This window comes from Aulonocara sp. 'chitande type north' Nkhata Bay, linkage group LG4, assembly GCF_057382095.1.
Source record: "Aulonocara sp. 'chitande type north' Nkhata Bay isolate Kocher_YH1m ecotype deep benthic linkage group LG4, A_spYH_male_GT1.1, whole genome shotgun sequence".
Classification (NCBI taxonomy): Eukaryota; Metazoa; Chordata; class Actinopteri; order Cichliformes; family Cichlidae; genus Aulonocara; species Aulonocara sp. 'chitande type north' Nkhata Bay.
In genome coordinates this window covers 34,543,802-34,570,501 of record NC_141347.1, presented here as the reverse complement: position 1 = coordinate 34,570,501, position 26,700 = coordinate 34,543,802, and the positions used below count along the sequence as shown (strand labels likewise).

General features: G+C 40.4%; 1 protein-coding gene across 3 annotated transcripts in view; it reads right to left on the bottom strand.

The window, feature by feature from the left end:
• Window positions 1-222: 222 nt before the first annotated feature.
• The window catches only part of shisa6a (shisa family member 6a), an 85,563-nt gene continuing 59,085 nt past the window's right edge, over window positions 223-26,700 (bottom strand). For 2 of the 3 annotated variants that reach the window (XM_086290128.1, XM_086290129.1), the window contains 4 exons: window positions 13,882-13,944; window positions 12,957-12,977; window positions 10,444-10,572; window positions 223-4,464 (listed from right to left, as the gene is read on the bottom strand). In XM_086290128.1, coding sequence (XP_086146254.1) covers window positions 3,851-4,464; window positions 10,444-10,572; window positions 12,957-12,977; window positions 13,882-13,944 — 827 coding nt within the window. In that variant the 3' untranslated portion in view covers window positions 223-3,850. The remainder of the gene's footprint in view (window positions 4,465-10,443; window positions 10,573-12,956; window positions 12,978-13,881; window positions 13,945-26,700) is intronic. The other variant, XM_086290130.1, reaches the window with a different exon arrangement.

Genomic DNA, 26,700 nt, shown 5'->3' with positions numbered 1-26,700 from the left:
TAAGGTTAGTGACCAGGCCTATGTGGCAGAGACCTTACTTTGTTTTTTACTGGCTTTTGGAGGAAAACTCCTGTGGCCATTTGAGGAACTGCAGTTTTTGGTGCTTCTGCATCTGCATAATATCCAAGTCCTCCCTAGGTTCACGCTACGGGTTTCCGAGTTTTGTTATCTTGGACTTATATAAGCACACGTTATTAAACGCATATATACAACACACATGGTTTGCTTTAATAATTTGTAAACAGAAAAATGCACAAGAACAGTCATAATTTGTTTGTTGAAGCCTTTAAGTTAGTCTCCGGTTATTTGTGCAGTTACATAGACGTGTTTTCATTCATACCACATTTATCTGTATTATAAAAACTCCTCTTTGACTATGAAAGACAATACAATCCTAAATAAAAAGGACAACAAAGCCTGTACGGCAGCCAATGAACTTCACAACTTTTTAAAAAGAGTAATAGAGCTATAGAGCTATACTGCATGAACAGGAAATATTGCACATAGAGAAAAGGCTCTTGGGATGACATCATTATTAATTAAGTGAAAAGAAGGAGCAGAAGTTTGTGAAATTAGTCGAGCGAGTTGGATGAACACATATCTGTCTAAAGCAGTCTATTAATCACGCCTTCTTCAAATGGCCCTCATTTGTGCAAGCACTTTCCAATATAGGAAGAAAAAAATAGTGTACAAAGACGGTAAAGTTGGAAAAAAGACAACCTCAAACTGACATCATTAAATGCATATCTGACATTAAAACATAAAGTGGCACATTAAAACAAAGAAATACATTTCTTGAACTTAAGATACATTTGGCCAACCTTTCATGCTCCACAACGTAAATCAATTTTAAATGTATTGTTATGACAAGAAATGAAGCACACTTAAGGAAAACGTGCAACAATGCATGAGCGTACTTGAGCATAATCACAGAATTGAATGGAATGAGCCATTGCTTTCCTTTGAAGTTTTCCATTTAAATTGCACAGTCCAAATCACAAGTAACATTGTATCCAAGTTGTATATACAGTGGCTGACCACTCAAATATCGAAAGAAACAACAGTTTTCCTGATATCTTACTTGTCCAGTCTGCTGAGAGTTGTCACAAAGAGACACGATTTCAATTTCTTATTTCCTGACATTTTGGGAATGGAAATAGCAAGTCTGTAGAAATACAAAGGTTATTCTGAGGAGCATTTCCTGACCTTTAATGAAAACATAATGTCATTTCTGGCCTTTATACCATAAACTGAGCTACAATATAAAAGTTGGATGTAGCTTTAAATCTCTAATTTATGGAGCCCCGCAGGGGACATGGGAGAAAAAACAATTAAGACGGACTTTTGCGAGATATCGCAAAACAAACTCGGGATCTCGCAAAAGTTTTAGCCGCATTCTTCGGAGGCCGCCAGCTCGAAGCCGACCGGGAGGTCGAGGCACGATGTGCCGGGAAAGCGGTGTTCCTCCCGGCTGTAGTAGGTCTCGACCTCCCGTTAGCTTCGAGATGGTGGGTGTCAGATCTCCGAAAACGTCGGAGCACTTTTGCAAATATGTGATGTCTTGTAAACCGAGCAGGTATCTGACGTTTACACAACTACATTCACGCCTCAAAATATCTTAAAAGTGTATTTTGTGACCCAGAAAGAGTTTGTTTTGTGAGATCTCGCAAAAGTTTTGCGAGATCCCGAGTTAGTTTTGCGGGATCTCACAAAAGTCCGCCTTAATTTTTCTTCTCCCATGTCCCCTGCGGGGCTCCGTACTAATTTTATAAAAGTCTATCAGAAAATGACTGTACTGCTCACTTGATGTGTGACACTTTCTGTATGAGTTCATAGTTTCAATTGTTAGTTACAAATTATCTTTAATTTAGCAGGATGTTTATTTCTAAAGGGTGTGAAAGTGTTTTTGGATTCTCCATCAGACACACCGCTTCAGCAGAAAGCTGAAGTTGGTGGCTACGTCCATCTTTTATATTCAGTCTAGGCTTAAATTAAGATGGGACTTGTGAGAAAGCTATTTTTTTGGACATGTGACCATTTCCTAAAGGAGGTGCTTAACTGGCTTTCCCTGGGATTTGAATTGGGACTTAAATAGGGACTAGATTGGCAGGAAGCAGCATGACACTCCACCTGTAGTTAAAAAGTGCAATGGCACGCTTAAATTTTCCTGCACTTAATAGAAATTTGCCTTAAAAAACTGTCTTTGGCAATCTTTATGACACACTGTGGCGAGTCCATGTAGAAAACCCAAGCCCTGAAGGAATTACACAAATCCTAACAGCCACACTTCTATTAATAGTATAAAATCTGGACCCCGACTGTCTCACTTCCTGGACTGGATCTTCATATAGCAACCGAGAAAACCTTCCCCACCTCCCAGGTCAACTGAAAACAGAAGCACAGTATTTTCACATACCTGTAAGCCCATAAAACTTTAATAAATCTTATTCGAGTAAAGTTTAAACAACTTTCAATAAGAATTGGAAGATTGATATATCTAATGGTTGTTTTGGCTGCAAAGTTTGAGACTTCTTCAATTGAATTTTTGAGGTATATATACTGCAACATCTCTCACCGTATAGGTTTTCGCTGCTGGTTCTGCTGGTAAACTATAGTCAATAATATTGCACAGAAAGCAAAGACAACAAGCATGATTGTTCAGTTAAGAGCATATGGGATTCCATACAATAAGGCAATTGCTTTAATGAAAATATCTCAAACATTTTAATCAATGCTTCACTGACAGGCGATGTGATGTCCTCTTTAGTACTGATTGGTCCATCACATCGACAAACTATTACACAACTTGTGCACTTCTTAACACGGAGTGCTTGATATGTAGAGATGGAAGCAGCTGACCAATCACAAACTGAGAATTATGGATGGATGGGGTTACGGATGACAAAGCAAGGATATGGAAATTCAGCAAATTTGAATGACCATCAGTCTCCGTTTTCACCTGTAGACTTATTTCTGCAGACTGAAGCTGCCAGTCAACACTGGTAAAAGTTTTTTTCACACACAATCATTCTATGCTACAAGCACAGTTAGAAAAGAAAAAAATACCCCCCAGATATATATTAAATCCACATATTTTGCCGACATCTGTGGAAATAATGTTATTTGGGGGAATTCACCTTATCTAAAACAAAATTTTAAAGTAGGAATCAAGGATTCCAGGTGGGAGAAAAAATAATGCCGGAGGGCCAGCTTTTCTAGGTTAATGCTGCTAATGTAGCCTATTTACAATCTCCTATTATATGCAACAAAAATAGCCTTGTTTTTCACTAATAAGCTGATATGTTCTGGCCATTCACCGAAGAAGAAGAAGAAGAAGAGAAAACTTAATCGAAAAAAAGGGAAGTCATTAATTGTGCTTTTTAACCCACAAATCCACTTCATCGCTGAAATGGGACAATTCAAGAGGCACCATCTGAAGTGCTTACATCAGTTAATGAGAATCTCTAAAGCTATAACAAGGACTGAAAATACAAATAGTAAATATATCATATTTATATATTTATAAAGTTGATACAATTCCCTTCCAGTCCCAAATCCAGTTTAAAAAATATTTTCTTCACATTGTCTAATGTCCGACATGAAGGATCTTTGTGTCGCCGCGCAAAGCCCTTATGATGCTCTAAAAGAGAGATGTCTTTGCCAGGGTTTGATTCTAATTATCCAAAATCTGGATGACACAGAAAGCTTGTGCTAAAAAGCCGGAAGAGTTATTTTTTTGTTCTCTTTTCTTAAATGCAGGAGGTTGTTTTGATGAGAAGACTGAACAGTTCTGCTGAGTATCCTTCTGTCGATGTTGGTGGTGGGTCTCAGGAATGCTTCAACCCCGGAGTTAAACAGTTACCTCGTTCTTACTGGCAGTGTGGTATGTGTGGTGGTGGCCGGGAATGTACTTCAGGTGGTCCACCGTGTGTGTTCGTCGCGAAGCAAACGCCTGCCTCTTAGACGTGGTCACTTGGTGGTTGACCGTCAGCGTGTTGTAGGAGTCAGTAGAGGCACTGGGTTGAGAGTACATCTTGGTCACCTTGTGGCGGTCTATAACTGGCGTGGTGGGTATCAGCATGTCAGCATGAGACATTGCCCTCGCCATGGCCTTCTCCCGGAACTTGTCACGCCTCATTGCTGGGGACAGCAACAGCGGATCCTGGGAATGGAGGCGGTCCGCTGAGAGCAGCTGCTCTTCCGAGAGGTGGCGGCTGCTTCCATATGCTGCAGCCGCCATCACACCGTAGGAAGACAGGCCGTACTCTCCACGTCGCGGCGTCCTGGGAGGAGACAGGACGTGGTCCTGCGACATGGCCCTTTGGACTCGACGAGGACGTTGCCGCTGCTGGTGCTGCTGGTGTTGCTGGGGTTCTGCGTTCAGCTTCACCATGTGGGTTGGTCCCCGTCCACCAAAGTCAGGATGATGCTTCCTGGCGTAGTAGTCATCTATGTCTTTATCACCTGGGGAGTTAGGAGACAAAGATCATCAGGGAGAGGCAGGCATTGAGTCTTAATGGCTTTGCTTTGAATGGCTGTAATTTTGGATAGCTTGGCTTATGCCACATCTCTCCGCAGCTAGCTTTATTTCAACAAATTAGCAAAATGCACCCATCAATCACTGAAACAGCAACATTGCATCCCTGGTCAAAAATAGCTGCAGTACACTGGCAAAAACTGCAGTGTGGCTTATGAGGTGGAAAGACAGATGGGGGGTGGGGGTGCTGTTTCCATGCTCAACAGCGGGAGTCGGGAACCTTTCTTATAAACCAGGAAATTATGAGCATCCACCCAGTTTCTTAACTGTTTATCCAGCTTATGATCAGGAGCAGCCTGATCCTGTCTCCCCTCTCATAGGGCAAAAGGAAGGATACACCCTGGGCAAGTCATAAGTCCAGAACAAACAGAGAAAGGCAGACAATCACACATTCATACCCATGGCCAAGTCTTTAAACCGTGGGAGGAAAACTAAGAGAGTACTAGGAGAACATGCATATACAGACAGGCACCAGTAAATCAGGGAACACTGAATAAACATGTTTATGTCGTTTATGTACACAGGAACACATGGTGAGCTTAGCTGTACTGACCTTCAGACTGTCACATAATGCCCGACGATCATCACTCTGCTCTTTCGGTATGAGTAATATAATCCAGTCGTGTCTAACCCTGGACTGTCAGCAGCATAAGTCAGTGTGTTAGGAATCAAAGGTTGCAGAATAATCCCACCTTGTAGCTCGTGAATTAAAAATTATCTTATTTCCATTTGATTTACAAAGAATTCTGGGTAATAAGACCCCGTTGCTAGAAAGTCTAAATTTGGTCCAATCATGACACAATGTGTTGAATGAATATTAAAGCAATGGTTGCTCATTGCCAAAATGTTTCCTGGGCAAGTCGTGCTTTGCAGCATATTAGATCATTTTTCATTCTGATACGTTTTAGTAATCAAAACAAATTATTGCACAAGCAAGAGCCTGTACCTGCATCAGAAAAAAAAAACTCTCCCCAGTCTAAGGAGACTCTTTACTGAGCATAAAATCTCTTTTCTGTGGCTATTTGGGTATTAGAAGCTTTCTATCTACTATTACTGAAGGCCAGGCTCGTGCCATTTGTGTGGCTCAGTACAGATGACGGTTGCGTAGTGCGTCTCGCGACATCATTAAGTCAAATAACAAAACACTCAGCTGCGGCGGCAGATTAACCCGGTCTTTCACAAAAACGCGATCCCCACAGTAATAGTGGCAGTAAGAACTGATAACATAATCCCACACCAGCTGGAAAGTGCTATTCAAAGCAGTTTGAATTGTTTTGTCCTTTCCCTTCGTGAAAAACAGGATAACTCCAAGCTCTTGTCAATGTATTTGTCCTTCAGCATTGAGAACACTCATCAGCAAACCACAGTACTCAACAGTTCATGCGCGGGTGGTGCCTGAACGGGCAACCAGTCATTTAATCCTCTGCCAGAAAGCAGGCCGCCGCTCCGCTGTGTGCACACACTCCTAATGGTAAAATCATTACCGCAGTATTAGCCACAGGTAGCTCTCAGCAGACTTCTGTCTACCTGGTTTTTGGCCGTGCTCGCAAAAAGGGGAAGGCTACCAAGGAGCCTGCCTGATTAACTATTGTGCTGAGCAGTTGTTACCTCTGCAGTAGTTAATTACTGCAGAACACAGAGGTTGAATTGGCGCTTTAGGACTATATCACGCTTCACCAGGTCGTGAAGAAAGGGGATGATGGGAATTGTTTGTCTGGATGCTCGTCTCTCTGGGAGAGATGTCACGCCTGGATGCAGAAGGTCACCTTATTTTCTCCCACTCTGAGGTTTTAATGTCCACTAGTCTGTGCATTCCTAATGAGGGAAGCCAAACTCTTGCCTGTGGCGATGCGGTCTAGCATTCTTCCCCGAAGGGTTGGTTTAGATATGACATTACGGCGGGAAATGTCAACCGAACTACAAGTATAGACACAACTGACAAGCTGCGGCTCATATCTCTAATGACAGGTCAAAGTAAAGTTTCCAGTCAATAAGATCTCAAGAGTTACACTCAGATAATGATATGGCATAAATAAGAAAAAAACCCACAACACGGAGCGGAGTCTATATAACCTTAGGGTCTGAAAAGGGAAGATTAAAGATTAAATTAGCATTCATTCCTTGTGGTAAAATGTCGTAAACTGTGGTCTATGTGAACACCACCATGGGGATATCTAAGGTTGCAAAAAGTCTCATAAAAAGTCTACGAGAAGCAACTTTCTGATTTCGTTTCCAAAAGGATGACCATCTGTGGTATTTTCTGCGAACTTGTTTGCTAACGAATTGTCAGTCGTTAGCTAATGAGCAAGCAGTTTAAGTCTTCCCAACTCCTCCCCACATATATTTTTTGCAGTCAAGATGCCTGAAAGGCTCATCTTGAGGCTTGAAAACAGGAATTTGCAAACCAACAGGTGACGTCACAGTAACGACATCTATCTTTTGTACTGTCTCGACTGTGGTGCAAAATGCCTGTTTTAGTATAGAAGTCTATGGGAAAATGACTGTACTGCTTTTATGATTTATGACCTCAGTAACCACTTTTCTATTCAGTTTATTGTCTCAATCTCTACTTTTTCTTTATATAACTCAGTATTTATCTTTAGATGGATGCTGAAGGATGTCATTCATTAGGGTTGATGCTTTGCTATTGACACATGTAGTAAAATGTAGCAATGTCCCCCACTTTCTACAAATTCCTACACATTGTTTACTTTTATATTTGAAGTCAAAGTTTTCATAGGACAGGACAAGAACAGATCAGAAAACAAGAGATGCTTTTTGTTACAATCTGCTGAAATTAGCTATTTTTTCCTTTCTGCCACTGAGATAAGTAAAGTCATCCTCGAAATGGCCTGCTCCTCTATAACTGCCTCCGCTTCCATTTGATTTAGGTCTTATTCTTTATGGATGTACACATGTTCCACCGTTTACAGTGTAAGTGGCTGAAATGATTTAAGAAGGGCAATGGAAATTACTTGATCTCATCTCTGCGGCTCAGATAAAACGCAGCACTTTACTGTTAAAATGATTGCGAGAGGCTGAAGGGTCCCAAATGTGAAGCAGAGCTACAACACAGGAAATTGCTAACAACTGCTAATTAAACCCCAGCTCCCACTTTGCTAGATTACATGCAGTATAGCCAGTGTATTTATGTGTCAGCTATTGATCACAGGACACCGTAATCATATAATGCGCTAACACTCGTGAAATTGGTGGAACATCAATTATAAAGTGATCGTCAGAGGTTTGGAGTAGGAGTGGTAGAATGTAAAAGGGGGATAGAGTAATATCATTTAGGTATTTCTTTTTGGGCGGATTAAAGGTGGCTTATTTGTTCTAAAAGGTGTTTTAATCCCTTTTAAGGGTGATTAAGGGGAAAAACAGCAGAGCCAAATATGATTGGTTTCTCCTTCTTTGTGCCGCCTCCTTGGAGGAGCTAAGCGGGTTATTTTAGAGCTGCGTCCTCAATCCCTGCGTCGTTGACGTCGTTGAAGGACGGAGAGGATGGAAGTGCCGCTCTCGCTCTCTCTCTCATACACACACAAAAACTACACACCAGAAATGATTTATAATTGCCAATTTTAAATTGCAAATAAACCATGCTAATTTAATTTACTAATCATCGTCTCTCCAGATGGTTTCCATTAAAATTGCAACTAATTATATTACTTTTAGGCTTGTTTCCAAAGATCTCACTCATGCTAGAACTTCTTTTTTCTTCAAGGGATGACTTTCCTTGCGTGTTTGACAAATTCTGCTGGGCCCCTGTCTCAAATTCAAAAAGCTTCTTTGTAGTTCAACATGATTCATCTCTGTGATTTTCTGTGTTTGTACAGGACTCTGGCAAGATAAGAGCAAAGCCCTGAGTTGATAAGTGAAAGAAAAGACAAACTTATAAAAGACAAATGTGGAATGCGCTGAGAGGAGATTGCTCTGATGCATGTTTTTCTATCACATAACCACACAGTGTAAAAAAGGACCAGTGACATGTTTAAGTGGCTTTCTCTGTGTGCGTACCTTGTCTTAAGATTCCTCCTGATGCTTTGAAGGTTTTATTTGAACCATTTTTGCAAACTCTTGTGAAGCTCTTTCTGAGCTTAAGGGAAAACTAAAGTACACCCAGAAGTTAGCGATGAAATGTGTACTTTCTGGGTGCTAAAGCTATAAGCGAGTAGGATAAAAGCAATTTTATATATACATATAATATATATGCCAGTTGTTAACAGTCATGTCAGCCCACATCAGCTGCTGGAATGACTGATCTGCTTCAGCTTTATATATTTTGTGGAATTTTAGAGCATTTAGAGCATACTATTTAAAAAGGGAGTTTTTCCTTCCTACTGTCGCCAAAGTGCTTGCTCATAGGGGGTCGTATGATTGTTGGGTTTTTCTCTGCATGTGTTATTGTAGGGTCTACCTTATAATATAAAGCACCTTGAGGCAACTCTTGTTGTGATTTGGGGCTGTATAAATAAAATTGAATTGAATTGAACTATTTAATGCCCCACTCACACAGGCCTAGATACTGGTTGGCAACTGCCTGGCAACCACCAGTTGCTAGAGAAAAAGCAGTTGCTGGAGGTTATAGGCGGTTGCTGTGAAATTGTCTGCAAAGCCAAGGACACACAGACCTAAAGATCTGCCAGTGACTCAGTGAGTAAGGAAAAATGTGTCTTCCCCGACAGATTGGAAAGTGATTGCTTGGTGTTTGGTAGGGAATAGGTATATGCAGCTGGAACAAAAACCTCCTTATCATTACACCGGATGCCTGTATTTTGTATGGAAGATGCATGTGTATTCTTTTTAATGCAATAGAAAAACATTCATACTTTATGTTGATGCAAATGTGTGGAGGTACTTTTAATGCAGTTGTTGAGTTTGATTAATTTTGGCTACATGGAAACATGCCCCAGAAACGTCAAGCATGAATAAGGCTATATGCAATCAATATTTGATTATAAAATCTCACTAAATACGTCAACTCAATGGACCCTAACAATCCACGTGCCCAGCCTAGAAATTAGCAAAGCTGCAGTTTAATGACCTGGGACTGAATTAATTCACAAGATAGACATAACATTAAATAAACAGCTTAATTTAAAGATCGCATTAAAAAATGTTTAATTCATAAATAGTCGAGATTTCCTATTTGTTTTCTTGTTCATGCCTCATGTCCCATCTTACTGTGCAATAAAGGTAAATGTAATTTACTGTCATTTAGGAAAGACCTTCCACACAGATGGAGCATACCTCAGGAAACTTGTGGCTTTAATGAAAGTTAAATAAATGAAGAAAAACTTGACTCATCACATGAAACCATTCTACGAACCAGTGGACAATGCACCAGTGAGGAGGTTAAAGCAGCAGCATCCACGTTATCATCAAACTGAAAATGTCACCATGAGGATAATGAACTGTAGTATTGGCGAGACATTAAAGTGCCATCCAGTTGTTGTATAGAAGCCATTCAGCTGAAAAAAAAATGGTTCTTAATATGTCATTAAGAGACATTAGCAACATGACATGGGCCACAGATGGAACTAAATTACACGCCAATTAGATGTCAGTCTATGAGCCGATAGATGAGTGGATGGGAATGAGTGTGGAGCCTCTGAGCGTGCTGTCATGCATTTTAAAAAGTTTATTTCCCTAAAAAGGTGAAAAGTGAGAGTACTATCTGTATGATGAGCTAACAAACATCTGGAGGTAGTTATCATGATGCATGTCTCTGTAATGGACATTGAGATGTTTCATCGGGCCCGGCGCGGTGAATCGAGTAAAACCTCTAATGCACAGGCCCGACATGAGGGTGATGTCATCGCCTGTGTTTTTGCAGCGTATCAGGTATGACACAGTGATGGAGGACGACTGAAGGACCACTTGCTAGATCTGTGGAAAGTATTTACTTAAGTCAGACTTGAGGGCCAGCTCGTAGGAAGGCAGCAGATGGCTCAGGTTCTGGAAGGATCTGGACAGGGACAGGTCGTAGGCTTCCGTGGCTGAGGTCAGGATGTTGTTCATCCGCTGGGGTCGCTCTACAGGGGACAGGGGAGGAAGTGGTGCACTGCAGTCAGCACACAGTCAGTCAAAAGGATGGGCTCTACACTGGGAGTCTTTACTTGAGGGAAAAAGAAAGGAAAGTGATGCAGTGGGAAATGTGTGTTGAGAAAGATTGAGCAGGACTACAGAGCATTTAGGGACTGTTTTACACATTTTTTCAACTTTTGGTAATAAAATTAATAAATAACTGAGACACTGAACAGCAAGTTAGAGTATTAAAAATGTGAATGTGGGCACGGGTAACTGGGGTAACCACTGTAACTACACCCACCATATCTTATGTGCATGCTGGTCAGATTTGGGCTGTTTTAAAGTCAGAACTAACAGAAAAGGCCAGTTATTTCTGTTCTTATCCTCCATATGCTCCTTGTTCCTCCTCCATCCACTCATGAAATGATGTGGTTCAAGTGGTTTTTGTATCTTTCTTCTGAACCATGTCGAAAGTTTTCGCCTATTCCTTGCGACCGTCTGCAACTTTTTCTTGGTTTTTTCCCCTTTGTTTTCAAAGTCGCTCTCACCCTTTTATATTTAAGCCTGGTACATGGCTCCATTCAGATGAGAACATCTTTTCTTTTGTGACATTTGGATAGTTTATTTTGGGCATATGTGTATGTATCCTTAAGATAGTTGCATGAGTTTTCTCAGAAATGCCAAAAACTTGGGGCTCGCTCCAAATGATCACTGTCATTTTTCTTCTGAACTGTGGTGCTTGTTAAAAATAGCCACAACTGAGCGGTGAATTTCGGCATCATTTCAGCTTGTGATGTCCTGCTTTTTGGAATCTGGCATGGCCAGGCAAACATCTCTACACATATTTCATTTTCAAGATGAACAGTTCTGCAAAAAAACTTTACAAATCCTTGTTTTTCATTTCAACATTTGTTGACCAACAGCTACCAGTGCGTCAGCCTTAACTACTTTATGGACAAAAGTCCCGCTGCCACTGGTGGAAAAAAATCAAGTATGCATATATCAAGGCATGCACTCTGCCTTTCCAAATATTTGTGAAAGAATGTTGTGCTCTAAAGAACTCAGTGAATTCGAGCATGGTATTCTCATAGGATGCCACTCTTGCAACAGAATTTCCTTCCTACTAGATATTCCACAGTCAACTGTAAACTGTATTTTTGCAAAATGGAAACATTTAGAAATCACAGCATCCCAACCAGTGCTGAGGCACATGGTGCATGAAATTCACCAGTAATTCCAGACTTCCAAAACTCCTCTGGGATTAACATCAGCACAAAAAGTGTGCACTGGGAGCTTCATGGTATAGGTTTCCATTGCCGAGCAGCTTCTGTAGGTAATGTAAAGGTAGCTCAGTACTTTTGACCATATAGTGTATCTGTTGGTTGCATCAGTACAATCTATGGATGCACAATGTGAACCAAGCTTGCTGGGACTGGTTGATAGTTTACACTTCAGCCTTTTGTCTAAACATGGTTACTTCTGGCACTAAGAACCTCTCAGACTGGGATCCCAGTTTGGAAGATGTAATTTTAATTCTTTGCTGGACAGAAACATACTCAGAACTTTAAAAAGAAGAGATAACATGTTAGACTGAACTGAACTAAAAATTAAAAAGTCAGAATGGGCTGTATTTTAGAAAGGACTATGCTTAACAAAGAGCGCTTTGCTTGCTAAGGCTTGCTGAGGATTTTGCGTCAAGGCATTTCAAGGATATTATTTACTGAAGTTGCAGCTTCAATGAAATGACTAATTTGTCTTCTTTGCAGTTCTGAGTCAGCGGGAAACTGCGTCACTCAACTGCATCTAAGCAGCTCAAACGACAGATCATTTTGCACGCCTTTAACAGTTCATTTGGGGATATCTGTGATATGTATAACACCATTACAGCTCCCTGCACTGCACAGAGCTCCTGTGGCTTCAGAATTTAGGACGCCCAGTCACGGGTCAGGAGGCGCGGTGGGCGGAAAGGGCTGGGATTCAGGCAGGGACGCGGGTGCTGGATTTAAAAATAGGACCGGGCGACTACTGCAGCAAGGAGGATAGGGACACACAACACCAAGGAAAATATGGTGTAGAGGGGAGACATTCACAGAATCAGAAAGTGTGTGTGGGGGTTTGTGGGGTAGGTTGAGTGAAGGAAGAGGAAAGAAAAAAAAATGTGTGTAGAAAAGATTTTTAAGGTTGGACTAAAGGTCATGGATTGTAATGCAGCAATGTGAAGTTTTGCAACTGCAAAATATACACAAGCGCTTGAACAAAAGGAAAGAAAAGGAGAATAATGACCCTCAGTGTGCAGGAAAAGAATTCAGTTGCTACTATACATGAATTATGTTAAAGAAAAACTGATGAAAAGATACACATAAACACCATGTGTATGTGTATTACTTACCGTATCTCATTTGTCTGTGGGCTAACAAATCCAAGTGAGAAAGAAAGGATCAATAACAATCAATGTGCACAGTATGTTTCAAACTAGAGGTCGCCCTTGGTCAAAAACAATATTGCAGGAATGCTGCCAAGGGTTAACAAAAACGTCCAAACCAGCAACTCTTGAATTATGCATTGCAGCTATGATCCTCATCAGAAGCTAAATAGACTTCAAAAGTGCTGTTTGAAGAGTTTTATTTGGTTCTGAAAGCACTTTCGAAACCCATTTTCCCATGAAAAGCCGGCCTGTTTAAGAGGCAGACAAGCGCAGGCAGGATGTGGATGGCAGCGCTCCGTTAATGGTAAAAAACTTTGTTTAATGACTCAATGACGATAACTTTAACCCGAAACAGTGACACAAAACACTGGCCTCTGCAGTTTTAGAATATCACAGAGGGGATTTTTGTAAGTAATTAAAAATCCAGGTTGCCTCTTTCATTTCACAGCCATTTAGATGCAGAACCGTTCAGTAATTCCACAGTGAAGAGCTGCTCCCCTTTCACAGAAAATCACATTTAGAAAAATAGATGGGATGCTATGAGAGTAACTGGGTTTTCAATAACTCGAGCAAACTGCACAGGCGATCCTTTGATTATCACACTTTTTGCTTTTCATTTTCTCCGAGGATTTCTTTATCAGCTCCTCGTACTTTAAATTCCCTGTGAAAGGCATACTTTTGTTTTTGAAATTGGAAATAGTCTATCACAGAAATTGCTCGGCTTTCTATCACTTAGAGATAATAATGCATATCATTTTGGAAAATGAAGCCAATGACTGCCATGAAATCAGGCTAAACTAAAAAGAGTATATCACGTTATCAGTCTAGGGTTACACAGTGAATTGGACTCTGCCTGTAACTACACATCAGCAGTCAAGCAGTTTCTTACCCATTTTAGGTGTCAGGGCGGTCAGGTCCAGGTGGCTATGCTGGTAGTCATGGTGGTGGTTTCCTGTTACGAGAAGAACAAAAGCAAATAAAAGTGTGTCAACATCAGCAGACACAAAGAAAGGTAATAAAAAAGAAGCCCCTTTTTGATTTATTCAGACTGCATTATTATATAGAATAACTGACCCGACTCAAAAGTAATAACAATCAAGTCAAAAACATATTACAAATCAAGTTAAACTAAACCAGTCAGCAGCACAGCAAACATGAGGTATACAGCCCAAATAAAAATAAGATGGTTATAACTGGAATCTAATCCGGTCGTTAAGTGATGACGTGACGAATCCTAATTCCGGGCCTAAAGTAGTCTGCGTTTAATATGGCTTTTGTGTTGTTAACATGTTTAATGTTTTGTATTTTCTTCTATTTAATCTCAAAAGGCTCCTAAAACAGTCAGTGATCACTGTTGACCTCCCTCTGCTTTTATTACCGCTAATCATTTATTTAAGCTCAGTTTTTAAAACCTTAGGATGTAACTAACCTCGTATTGTGGATGGATTATCTCAGTTGTTCTCCTGGCTGAAGTTTGGTCCTTTTACAGCATCCTGCCATGCGATTACATTTGTTCCTGACCACTGAGAACACTCACGTTAACTTTTATTGAGTGGAAAAAAAGTTATCTTGTTTATATTATGCTAACATAGCTGTGTCGCTAGCGGTCACGTAGCACATCATTATATACCAGCTAGCCAAACTTCAGTAACCCTACAAACGTCACTGCTGTTTAGTTTTTGGTCTTCATTTATGTTGGAAGTGATAACAGAGCTGTACGTTTTAATTTGTTTCCAAAACCCCGCAGTCAGGACATGCTATATTGTATTTAGATAGAAGCTAGCGAGCTAACTTCCTGCTAACTTCTAACTCCGTTAAATGTCATAAATTCCGTTTTCATGGATGCCTGGATGTTAAACTCAATTGTTACACCTGGTAGAGCAGAACGCTGATCATTTTATTAAAGATGAAAGACTTTAGACAGTTTTTCAACTCTCAGTAATGCCATAGTGATCGTTTGATATATGGACCTGCAGCGGAGTTTAGGTCCAGACACGGCTAGTGATGTCAGACTTAACGACCGGATTACTGTTATAATACTGTTAATATGCCTGTTTGACAACAGCTTATGAAAAATGTCAACGTATCTCCTGGCTCAAGGGATCCAATTTTTGTTTTCGGGGTTTTTCGAAGACTCAGAATCTGAGAACAGATTCTTCTATCGGTCCTATTCAATACATTATACACCCGTGTTATACAGGCCATCCATAGCTGCTGTGCAATACAAATAACCTTGCTTTGCCTTGACAGTCACTACACTTTATGCATTATCTATGCCGCAGTGTTGAAGTAGTGAAAAACTGACATATATGAGTTCGGCACGACTGGCTCTTCTATAATAACGTGACAAATGTTGTTCTCTATTTCAGCAGAGTATCAGTCAGCCCTTCCATCCACTCAAGTCAGTATTTGCTATATCCCCAGACATGAAAGCTTTGATTTGTTCAGTGTCTCGAGTGAGCAGTAAACTGCCACTGCTCAGTTATGAGCCTGTAAGTGTTTCTTCCATTTGACAGAATCCACTGTTTAGCAGCGCTTTACCAAGATGATTGATTATAGTCACTTTGTCTGGGTACGTGGAAGCGGCTGCACCTCACGGTCATCCATCTTTGCGGCGGGTGTGTCATTTGATGTTGCGCTAATATTGTAATGTGTTGTTTTGTTGGCTATAGAACAAAGCAATATGTTGTGAGACCTCTGTCACTGAGAAGCAATGGGAATTCCAATAAGTGAAAATATTGCCTTTATTCAATTATATCTTCTTTTTTTCCCCCCTGAACAACATACAACTCATGGTTATGCAGTTGTGGCTTATTTCCATTTAAATATGTTCATCTATCATTCAATAAGGCAGTAAAAGCACAGCTCTGATAGCTGCGTGTGAGCTCTTTAAGAGGCTTTGAGCTGATGACAGTGGCTTGAGTTCTGCCTTTGTGAAAGATCGGTGCCCGTAGGTCACCGACGCTGATTTGCCGGTGGGAGTTTGTGACATTTCAGACAAATGTTGACTTTTGCTAACATCCTTAATGTGGAGTTGGTGGAGTCTCTTTTACATTCAGTTAGTTTTTGAATGTAAAGGCTTTGAGAGTTAAACGGTTTTGACTATTTTGGCTAGGTGCGTTGCATCATTATAAAGCATGTCTTCGGTCCGTCCTCCCTGCAGCTGTACTCTGTTTTCCAGTCACACAGGTTTGATCAAGGGGCCAATTATAGCAGCTATAGAAAACCCAGTTAAATTACCCTTCTATGAACAGAGGTTTTGTACCGAGTAAATAACCTTTTACTATCTGAGTAATTGGGGAAACTGCTTTTTCCCCAGAGCAGAAAAACAGACCTCTAGATAAATTTCACACATTAAAATGTACCACAAATGTTTAGCCAAGGTTCAAAAGCTTATCACCCGGCAAAGATGGTTTCGCTTTGAGGTAATCTCCGGTTCAGAGTATGCATGGGTGTGATGCCTTTATATAAATATGAATGGGATCACCAGCATTGTGCAGTGCCTCTGGTACTAAACTGAGCACATATCGGAGACCTAAAGAAAAATATTAAATATTATATATACATACAAAAAAAATAAATCAGATCTAGTCCCATGCATGGCAACATGGAGCATGGAGCTCATTCACATCAAACTCAGTTACTCATGAGGCTGGAGTCTCTATTTCTTTAGATGTGTTTGGTCAGCAAGCTGACATTTCACATCAAATATATGAAATTTAAAGTCCGTGCCTTCAAATAAATTGACAGCTAAAGAATCCTGCTACATATTAAGAATTACAGGGGATTACCAAATGAAGTGAAGGTAACTTGATGCAAAAAGTATTTTGTTTTTAAAAGTAAGAAGAAAATCTCCCCCACTAGAGAACATCAAGTGCGTCATGCAAAGCCGAGCCTTTTAAAAGATGTCCTCTTTCACTAAAGCCTGAAACCCAGCAGGACGACAACACAACAAAACTCTTAGGGCTATGCAGTCTGCTGCAACAGCAGTGCACAGATGCACTACAGATGCATTACATAGATAAGGCTTAACACTGTTTTACATACAAAACCTGGCAGTTTAATGCACTACTGAAATATACTGAAACATGTGGGTATAATTAATAGCCTTCACCCATCTGCAAAGGTAATGCCATTAGTCTATCCAACCATACATCTACCCATCCATTTTCTTCTGCTTATCCAATTCAGGGTCATGGGAGGGTTGGAGCCTATCCCAGCTGCCACAGGGCTGAATGCCGTCAGGCTTTTGGAAAAGACTGCACGTATTTGCTCTTATTTAACCACTGAATGTTAAAGCTCAGCTGACAGTCGATGCTTTTAGTAAAGCTCAGATTCAGATTGAGACTGTGCCGACCAGTCGAGTTCTTCTAAACCAAAATGTAAAAATAAATAAAAAGATTCTTTATGTACCCAGGTTTTTACTGCGACTGTCACCAGAGTTGAAAATGATCTTGTATGAAAATTTCCCTTTACTGGAACTAATGAGCCTTAACAAGAGAAGAGCCTCAGACTAAAGGTAGAATGAGAGAATACTGATACTGAGTACTGTTATTAAAGTGTTATTAAAGTGCTAAACAGCAGTCACTCGAGTACGGAATCAAAAAAGTGGAGCAAATGTCAGTTTTGTCATTCACACAGAGATAGTGGCATGTTGAATGCATCAGCGTGTACTGAAAAAGAACACACCGTCTAGGTGTTAATACATAATGCAGCAGCTCTCACTGTCAGTAAAGTGTGTCACATGGATTGGCTGTAGTAATTCAGGCAGATCTGTCACAAATGAACTGAATGCTTCCAGGTTCCAGCGGGTGGACAGAGGGGATCCCACTGTGACCCAGATCCATTTTAAATGCCTCGCTCTGGGGGAAGCTGATGGACAGACGCTGGCTACCGAGACAGCCCATGCTATGTCATTATGCTGGCAGAGTGTGAAGTACCATGTGGACTTGGTGGGACAGATCACCTCATTTTGCCCTTCTACATATGCATGTGTTATGGAGAGGCCAGTTTACAGAGGAAGACGAGTTTCTCTAGAGCCATTCAGGATTTTAAGCTCTCATGTATCTGTAAAGGGAAGCTATGATGGATACATTGAATTATTACTAACACTTTACAATCTGACACAGAGTAACTACATCTGTAAAAAAAAAAGAAGAAGCAGTTTAGTGACATTTTGTGTATTTGGCAACTACAAATTTATGATATATAATAAATTAATGTCGCTTTTTTGAACTGGAAAAGTGAAGTGAGGCAATTTGACTAACCACATAACGCAACAGATGAATAGAGCACTACTTGTGGGAGCCCACTTGTGTTATTTGTTAATGTTGGTGGAAAAAAATGGAATAAATTCCCAAATCAAAGCAAAATAAACTGAAAAACGTGTATACAGAAACTGAAAACTAAAATTTAATGTGACACCAGACAAGATGAGATGCTTTGGATATTAAATTCAGCAGTCATGTTTACACCTCTGCTATACTGACGACAATTACATAATTCTGCACATGCTATTTATCAGATTTCCTCTACAACCTTCGTCAAAGCTGAACTAAAGAAATGACACATTTTAATTAGCAACTTTGGTCAACCTAAAAACCCTACTGTGACTCAACTATCACTACAGCTTACATTTAAATTGCCAGCTGGTTCTCTGCTGTTTTGTCAAAGGCAGGACTGCCTTGACTTTGTAGAGAGATGCACAAGGTGTTCTTGGGCACTGGTGTGTATGTATGTGTATATATATATATATATATATATATATATATATATATATATATATATATATGATTATACTTACTTGTAATTGCTTTACTTTCCTGAAACAAATGACTTTAGTCATTCATGTTTGAATGCCTTCTATGCACAGCAACGTTTTAGACAGGCACAGTTTTACATACATTTTACATACAGGGATATATATGGGAGATATATGCACTACTGCACTACACTAAGGAAATTGAGGCAGGTTGGAAAATACTGACAAGGTAGAAATATTTAAAAGTTATACAGGTAAAAAATTGTTGTGTAAAGTGCTGTTTTTTGTTTCTGTTGAGTATTGCAGCATCGACAGCGATCAACTCGAAGGAAAATGACGGAGGCAAAAATGTCCTTAATATTTTGGGAACTTTATTCCACATCAACATGCGGCAAAACTTTTCCTCATGGGTGCCTTTTTTGTTGTTGTATACTTTTTTTTCCCTCAGGGGCGTGATGACTCAGCATACGTGCCCTTACAATGAAACAGTGCCTCCTTGTGGTGACAACTATAATACTGTCTCTCTGTTAAACAACAGTTACCATAATGCAGTTAAACACACTGTACACCATGAGTACACACAATGAATATCTTAACAGTTTCCCCAGGGGGCTCATCAGAAATGGAAGGAAAAACTGTGTAACCCAAAGAGATGGAAAAAACAAACGAAATTTTAAAAAAAAGTCAATCGCGGGCAAAGTAAATAGGAAGGGGAGAAAAAAGCAGGACCTAAACTTAGAAAACTGAGAGAAACGAGGGATAAAAACAGCTGACAAGAACAAAGAAGAGCATATGATCAGGACCATTTAATACTCAGGGCTGAGTGGAGACTGGTGGGGAACGAGTCACAGGTGAAGTTACTCAAGACAAGCCCACAGGGGGAGGGGCAAAGCAAGACAGATGAAAACAGACTATCAGAATAAAACAGGAAATAAACACATACCTGAAACAAGGTGAAACTACACTGAAGGAAAGTAAACCTTTAAAATGAACCAGAAAGTAGACAAACGACAATTTAACTGAAACAGGGGGACAGACATAGAAAGAGGGAGTAGACAGGTAAACACCAAGGATACTAAAACAACTACTGTACTCTGAAAAATGTAGACAAAAATTAAAACACAGAATCAGAAAAGAGAAAATGTGAGTCAGAAAGCTCACGATCTACTAGAACAAACAAACCTTTTAAAAAACAATGACAAGGACATCCTGTATGACTTTGGACTACACTTGTCTAATTAACTGTGATCTCACTCGACGATATTTCTTTCGTCTGCTAATTTTTAGGCCATGGCACAGGAACGTGTTATCCCATTATTATTTAACTGTTGTCCCTTCCAAGCATAGACAGTATGAACAAAGGGGTAAATCCGACGCATGCCCTGAAAAATCCTCCTTACACACTCTTGGAGTGACTGTAATCTACTTTTAGATATGACCCAAAATGACTGATTGCATCTATAATAATATCACAAAAGCATTTATAGGTCAAGATTTCTATAGGAACAGGCTCCACCCCCTGGCAGCTATTAAAAGAACACAGACTTAAGGCCCCCCTGCTTTAAATCTGCACTCCCAGCTTCACTTTTTAGACTCGGAAGCAACATCCATCTTTTATGGTTTCACAACACCAGTGGTGGTGCAAACGATTCTTTTTTCCCCTTCTTTCTTTCACCAAAAAATAAATTACTTGCTACTTATTAATCAGACATTTTCTTGGAGGACACACATGAAGTTACAAAGAGTTAGACTTCATGAACATTCAGGGGAATGACTTTAGATAAGGCATGCAACGTTCAGTCGTTTATTGGCTGCAGCCCATCTTTGATGAGTTTTGGAAGGTTGTTGCTCATCTCAGCGTATCGGGTATTTAAAAATTCTCAGTGTCATTTTTCACTTTCTGCACTCAGCGTAATTATAGCATTTCTCTGTGCACATGACTTCATCTTATTTCATTCTACAAGTAAACCACATCTGACTGAAATCATCTCATCCTGTAAAGACCAGGATTTGAAAAAAAAAAAAAACAGGAAAGAAATCCTTTCACCAATCCTTTCATGCTTTTCCATCTCACATGGTGCTGTGGTGAAAAGGAAAGTTGCTTCATTTTGCTTATTTAAACGCCGGTGTCTAACATTAACGCGATCCACACAAGTCTCAGAGCCTTACCCACACGCTGCCACGAGCTTGACCGATGGTGTTTCGGGGAGCACGGCTTCTTGGAGTCTGTGAATTACTAACAAGGATAAGCACAGATTTATCTGATGTCTTCTTCGATATGTCAGAAGTCACATCACACAAAGCTGCCGTTATCCTTGCCGTGAAATAGAGGACTCCATGAACCAGAAGGCTGAAAAAGGATAGGAAACCTGAAGAATCCAAGTAAGCAGCTGAAGTTGGAACAAACAGATTTATAAAAAACAAAAGCAGGCTTGCAACTGGCCAGAAGTGAAACGGATTACTGAAGAACATATTCACAAACCGTCTCCCCACCCCAAAGGTTTATCTAAAGCTTTCTCCTTCGACACGCCTTTCCATCCACTTATAGTTTGGCTCTGTTTTTCTTGGTTTAGGAGCATCCTTTCCTCCACTGCAGAGAAATCTCTGCTACATCCTCCAGTGTTTTTGGGGGGGATCTTTTTGTTAGCTGTTCTTCCTGTTTCAATAAAGCCAGCCCTGTAAACAAATGCTTTTCCCACTTTAGTGTGGAGAAGCTCAACTTGTGTACACACAGCTCTGACCTTCACCCCATCCAACACTTTAGGGATGAACTGGAAACAGAATGTCCAGCTTTAATGGAGCAAAAAGTGCAATGCTTTTACAGAAATACACAAAAGTCCTCCTTTAGTGTGAGTGTTTAAAGTGCAGACGTTCCAGGAAAATCCATTTTAGCAAAAGATCCATGAAGGTTCACAAGGTTCACAGTAGATTTAAGCAAATTTAAGTCAGCTATCCAATGTGTAATGGATTATAATAGAAATATATAATATGTGCAGCTTTTGATATTTGGAAAGCAGACTGACCTTTTCACTCCCCACAGGGGATAGACACCAAACTCTGGACGCCACAGCTATGATACTAACTCCTTCTTTGCTGGATGGTAGTCCCACAGCGCTGACACTGGGCGAATCGAAATTAGCGACATCGTGAAGTCACCGACGTCTTATGTTCCATAAAAGTGTGCTCGACGTGTCGGCATAGCAATAAACTGAACATGAGTACCTGAACCGTCACTCAGCCACTGACCTCATTAAAAACAACGAGAATGTGCACATATCGTTAATGATTCTGCCAAAAGATTTCTTTTTATTAGAACTTTTTCTTCGCATCAATGCAGTGTCCTCTCAGAAGCAAGAATGCCGACATCTCTGCATTCATTTCAGAGTAGCTCTCATTAAATGACCACATTTAATGAGAGCTGTAATTAATGAGCAACGCTGAATTCCTGTTCTAGCGTCTTCTGTCTGTGGAAAGTTGGGCAGGCTGAAGGAGAGGAAGCGAGAACATAGACAAGCTGCTCAGTATTAAAGGAAAACCCCAGAACTCTGTGATCATACTTGTAAAACACACGTGCTCATTGGTTCAGATGAAACTATATTCTGTGCTCCTGAAAGATTGTTTTAATGCAGTATTAGTTAAAATACAGCCTTCATTGTCAGACTCACTGTGACAGTCCCAAGCTGATTTTCTATTTGCTGTTTTAAACCAGGTGTAATGATCGACGAATGGTAGACTGAGAGACTGAAGCACACTGCAGACTCATGGGCTTGCAACCTGTCAATCATAACCTGCTTTATCCTTCAACTTGTGACTGAGACCAGTAAAGTGTTAACAGAGGATTTTAAGCAAGTGAAACAAATGCTAACTTTCCCACAGGCTTATGCTGTTTCCCCCTGGTGGCCATTGGAAGGAATTGCACTGCACTGCCTTCACTTTTCAGAAGGTCCGTCAATCTTTTAATTGGCGAGACCTGATTGCTACTTCAATTTTTCACAAAAAAACTGTAGTTATATTAGTAACAAACCTCCTGCTTGTTGCAGCTCTTCAGTTCAGTAGTTGTTGTTTTACCATTTTTAGATTGAACTTTTTGGCCCATTGCTTTTTGCTGATTTTATTTTTTTAATGCCAAAGAATATGTTTACAGACTTTTTGTGTGTAACCAAGACAGATTATAGCTCAAGCAAAAAGCTGAATTTAATAAGCCTCATTGCATGAACAGAAGCAAATGAGTAAAAACTGGCAAAGCGTTTTAATTCTCATTATAGATGTAAAGGAAATCATTGATGTAAAGGAAAGACAGGAGAGTATTCAAAAAACAAATTATCCAGTAAGTTATTTTCCATAATTGCGCTCCGTGTTTTCCCGTAATTACATTGGTCGTTTGGCACGGAGCAACTGTTGATAAGCAGACTGATGAAACGATGAAATGAAGGAGAAATGGGCAGGTTTTGTCAAGACACCACAAACTGGAAAATTGCAACTGGGATCTTTTAATGACTTTGTAATTATGAGGCAGCCTCATCTGCTCGTTGGCATTTAACAGAGAGCTCACGGAATACTAAAATAAAATGTTTACGTCTTTCCCTTCAATTTGGGAATGCATTTCATTTTAGTTACAGCTAATTGGAGTTCGTGCAAGTTTAGACTTTCATCAGTGATGACTGCGCAGTCAGGCGTCACGCAAGCTTCAGAGTGAACTAGAAAATCGCTCTGAACAAACAGCTGAAGAATGCTCTTTGTTTAGTCTCTGATGTGCACTTCCACACTCTGAAAACAGACGAGTGCAGTCTCTGTTTCCAGTGATTTAGTATGTTTTTAGTTGTTTGTCAGTCTGTCAGTTGTGCCCACAGTTCTGACAGATGTTGGTCTGTTTTCAAAGAGCTCTCCCTCTTTGCCGAAAAGAACAGACCGGAGAACCGAGACGACTGTCTTGGCATTACATGATGGCTTCCCACCAGGGGCCCGCGAGGCCGAGGATCTTTGTTTCTCCAGTATCGATTAGGGATTGTGTGTCACAGCTCTTGGATACATCATGTGCTCCTGACATGCTTTTTCCAGTCAAGAGGAGGCGCAGCCTGTTGTTTTCCCCTCTCCTCCTGTGACCTTGTGACTTTTTAACAAAAAGAAGAAAATACCTGCAGACCCTGCAGGGCAAAAAGCAGTAACACATAGGTGTGGAGGGACAAACCTAAGCTGTGTTTATGCACAATATTTCTTTCTGTGCCAAGGCTGTGCTCCCATTCTGGGAATGCGCTCTGCACTTTGCATTTTGTGGGCTATCTGAAGGAATCAAGGCTCTTTAATAATCGGCTCTCCCATCTCTATTCTACTTATCACACAACAAATTATAAATAAATTCAAGATTAAGGCTTCAAGATCATTCAGCTATAATCAGCTACAGGGTTACAATTTCTAGAGTAACACCTAAATCTCATCTTCAATATGTGGCTACTGTTTTAATCAAGTTTGAGCTGGAGGAGGTGGAGTCTGGTGACCGGGAGGTCTTCTTAGACCGCTGTCGACCTTAAATCACAAATTCTCAGTTTCGTCTGTTCATCGTCGTTGTGAAAGGTTTGGTCGATCAGCAGAAGGTTTCAGTTTACAGCATGAAGGTTGGGAATAGGTGCTTTACTATGTACTGCAAGATGATAAGTTGAGCCATCTGCCTTTTCAGATATCCAAAGAGAGAAAAAACATTATTAAGGTTAACACTAGCTCCCTTTTTTTAGCTCTGTTTTTGGTCCCCTCCATCTGATTCTTTAGCTGCTATCTGCTGCTTTATGGTCACCAGTTTAGTGGTGTGCAATGGGTTTTTAGAGGTTTTGCTCAGAAAACAGAGTTAATTAATTATAGAATAGAATAGAATAATCCTTTAATTGTCCCACAAGGGGAAATTTGGTTGTAACAGCAGCCAAAAAGACACATATACAAACAAACAGTACACAGGACACAGAACAGAAACATACACAATTTTCTTACATATCTATATATTTACATATTTACATATTTATACTCAAGGATGCTCTTCGATGGGTCACGGCAGCTTAACATTTAAAGTTCACACGATTTCAACCATTGCTAATATCTGTTGTGTCAGAGGAACAATAAATATTTGAGTATATTAATGTATATACACTAGCACTGTGAGGCTTTTACTCTGTGTATATGTTAGGCCATTTATTTCCCAGGCTAACCTTGAAAAGCAGCATCAGTGTCTTGCCATTTACTGACTACTGAGATGATCTTTTTCCGGGAGGCTTCAGTGTAAGTGGGTGTTATTTTACAGCCTTTCTGGCTCCCTGCATGTCTTTGAGTTGCTTTGTCTCCTTCACACTTCTGTCACATTCACAGAATTAAAGCAACAAACGCCCATTCCTCCGCCGCCTCCTGAGTAATGTGCGATGATTACAACAGATAATTACATCTATTTACATATAAATGTGATTGATATTTTTCCTACAGAGCTTCAGCTTCTTTAAGCTGCTGCCGGAGACGTTTGGCACTGATCTTGTTATAATCTATCCATAATATTTGGATCCTCCATCTGAAGTTACCTAATTAAATGATCATTCGCGACAAGTAAACAATCGGAGATGATGACGCTAATTAATGACGGCGCAACGCTGCGAGGCCGTATGTGTGGAGAGACGCTGCTATGGCATCTCACAGTGTTTATTCGAAGACTTGTGATTATAAGGAGTCAGATGTTGTGTTTTCTCAGTTGCATACTCAGAGTGACTGCAGAGGCCACAGGCTTAATTGATGAGGTGCTGTCATCCACAATATCGACCACCCTCATAAGAATCTCAAATGAACACTCCAGCGATAATGCCAGCACTCGTTAAAATCTGAGCGCAGTGGGACTTTCGGAAATGTCAAGACAAACCCAAATGGTTTCAAAACAGGAGGACCTTTTAAAATAGATGCCACAAACCCCATTTTCATAACAACGAGCAACAATATCTTGATTGTGCATTCATAATTTTCAGATCTCCCTGCTGTGCTTTTTAATTTTTACTGGCCCTGCCTGAAGAGACCATTTGCTCACCCTGTGCAGCCTTGTGTCAAACATGCCCGGCAGTCAGGTCGCGCCTCAACAGGTACATAGTCAGATTACTTATTAAAACGTTGGCTTTAAGCCCAAAAGGTCGGCAGCTTGCCACTTGGCTGCAGGTGCAAAATGCGGCTGGCAGGAGGTTTGACCTCGGGTCAAAATGATCCTTGATTTCCTTTGACGTACTGTAATAATTCTGACACACTTAGAAACTTTTACTCATTAGCTGCTGAGGATTTCGGTGTAGCACCTGTCACATTCGTGAGATGATCTTATACACACGCAGTATAAAGTTGACTGATGTATGCCTCGTACAGCCTTTTCATGAACAGTTTGGTGCACATAATCCTCTCACTATTTAAAGAAAGGCTATCTTCACAAAGTTTAAGTGTCATATATCTACAGCATGGTCAGTTTATGAAGCTCACAGGCTTTCCTTGCAAGCTTGACTGACTGTAAGGACAAAATGTATGTTCCCTGACTGGGTCATGGGGGGGTTGGTCAATGCAACTGGTGATATTGTTGGAAATAAGTATAAAGTGCTGCACCCAGTCTGCATTTTACTTGCAAACTACTGGTGACCGTGACAATGTAGTAGTGACCAAAGCAATCCCCAGGAGGTTTTTGGTGAAGCTAATTTCACGCGGTGACAGCTAGCAACCTCCAGCAGCCACTCACCAACCAGCGAGGGAACACACACTTTTCCCTAGCAGCTGGAGTTTTGCAGGGGATCACTTACTGGTTTCCAGGCCTGAATGACTCAAAGTGTCAAGCAAAACAATAACAACTTGTTTCACAGGCCTCTATCAGACAGCTGCTAGTAATATGGGGCATTTAATAAAACCCAATACATCCTGAGCTTTGATATTTAAAGACTACAGCTGTAGTTTGCA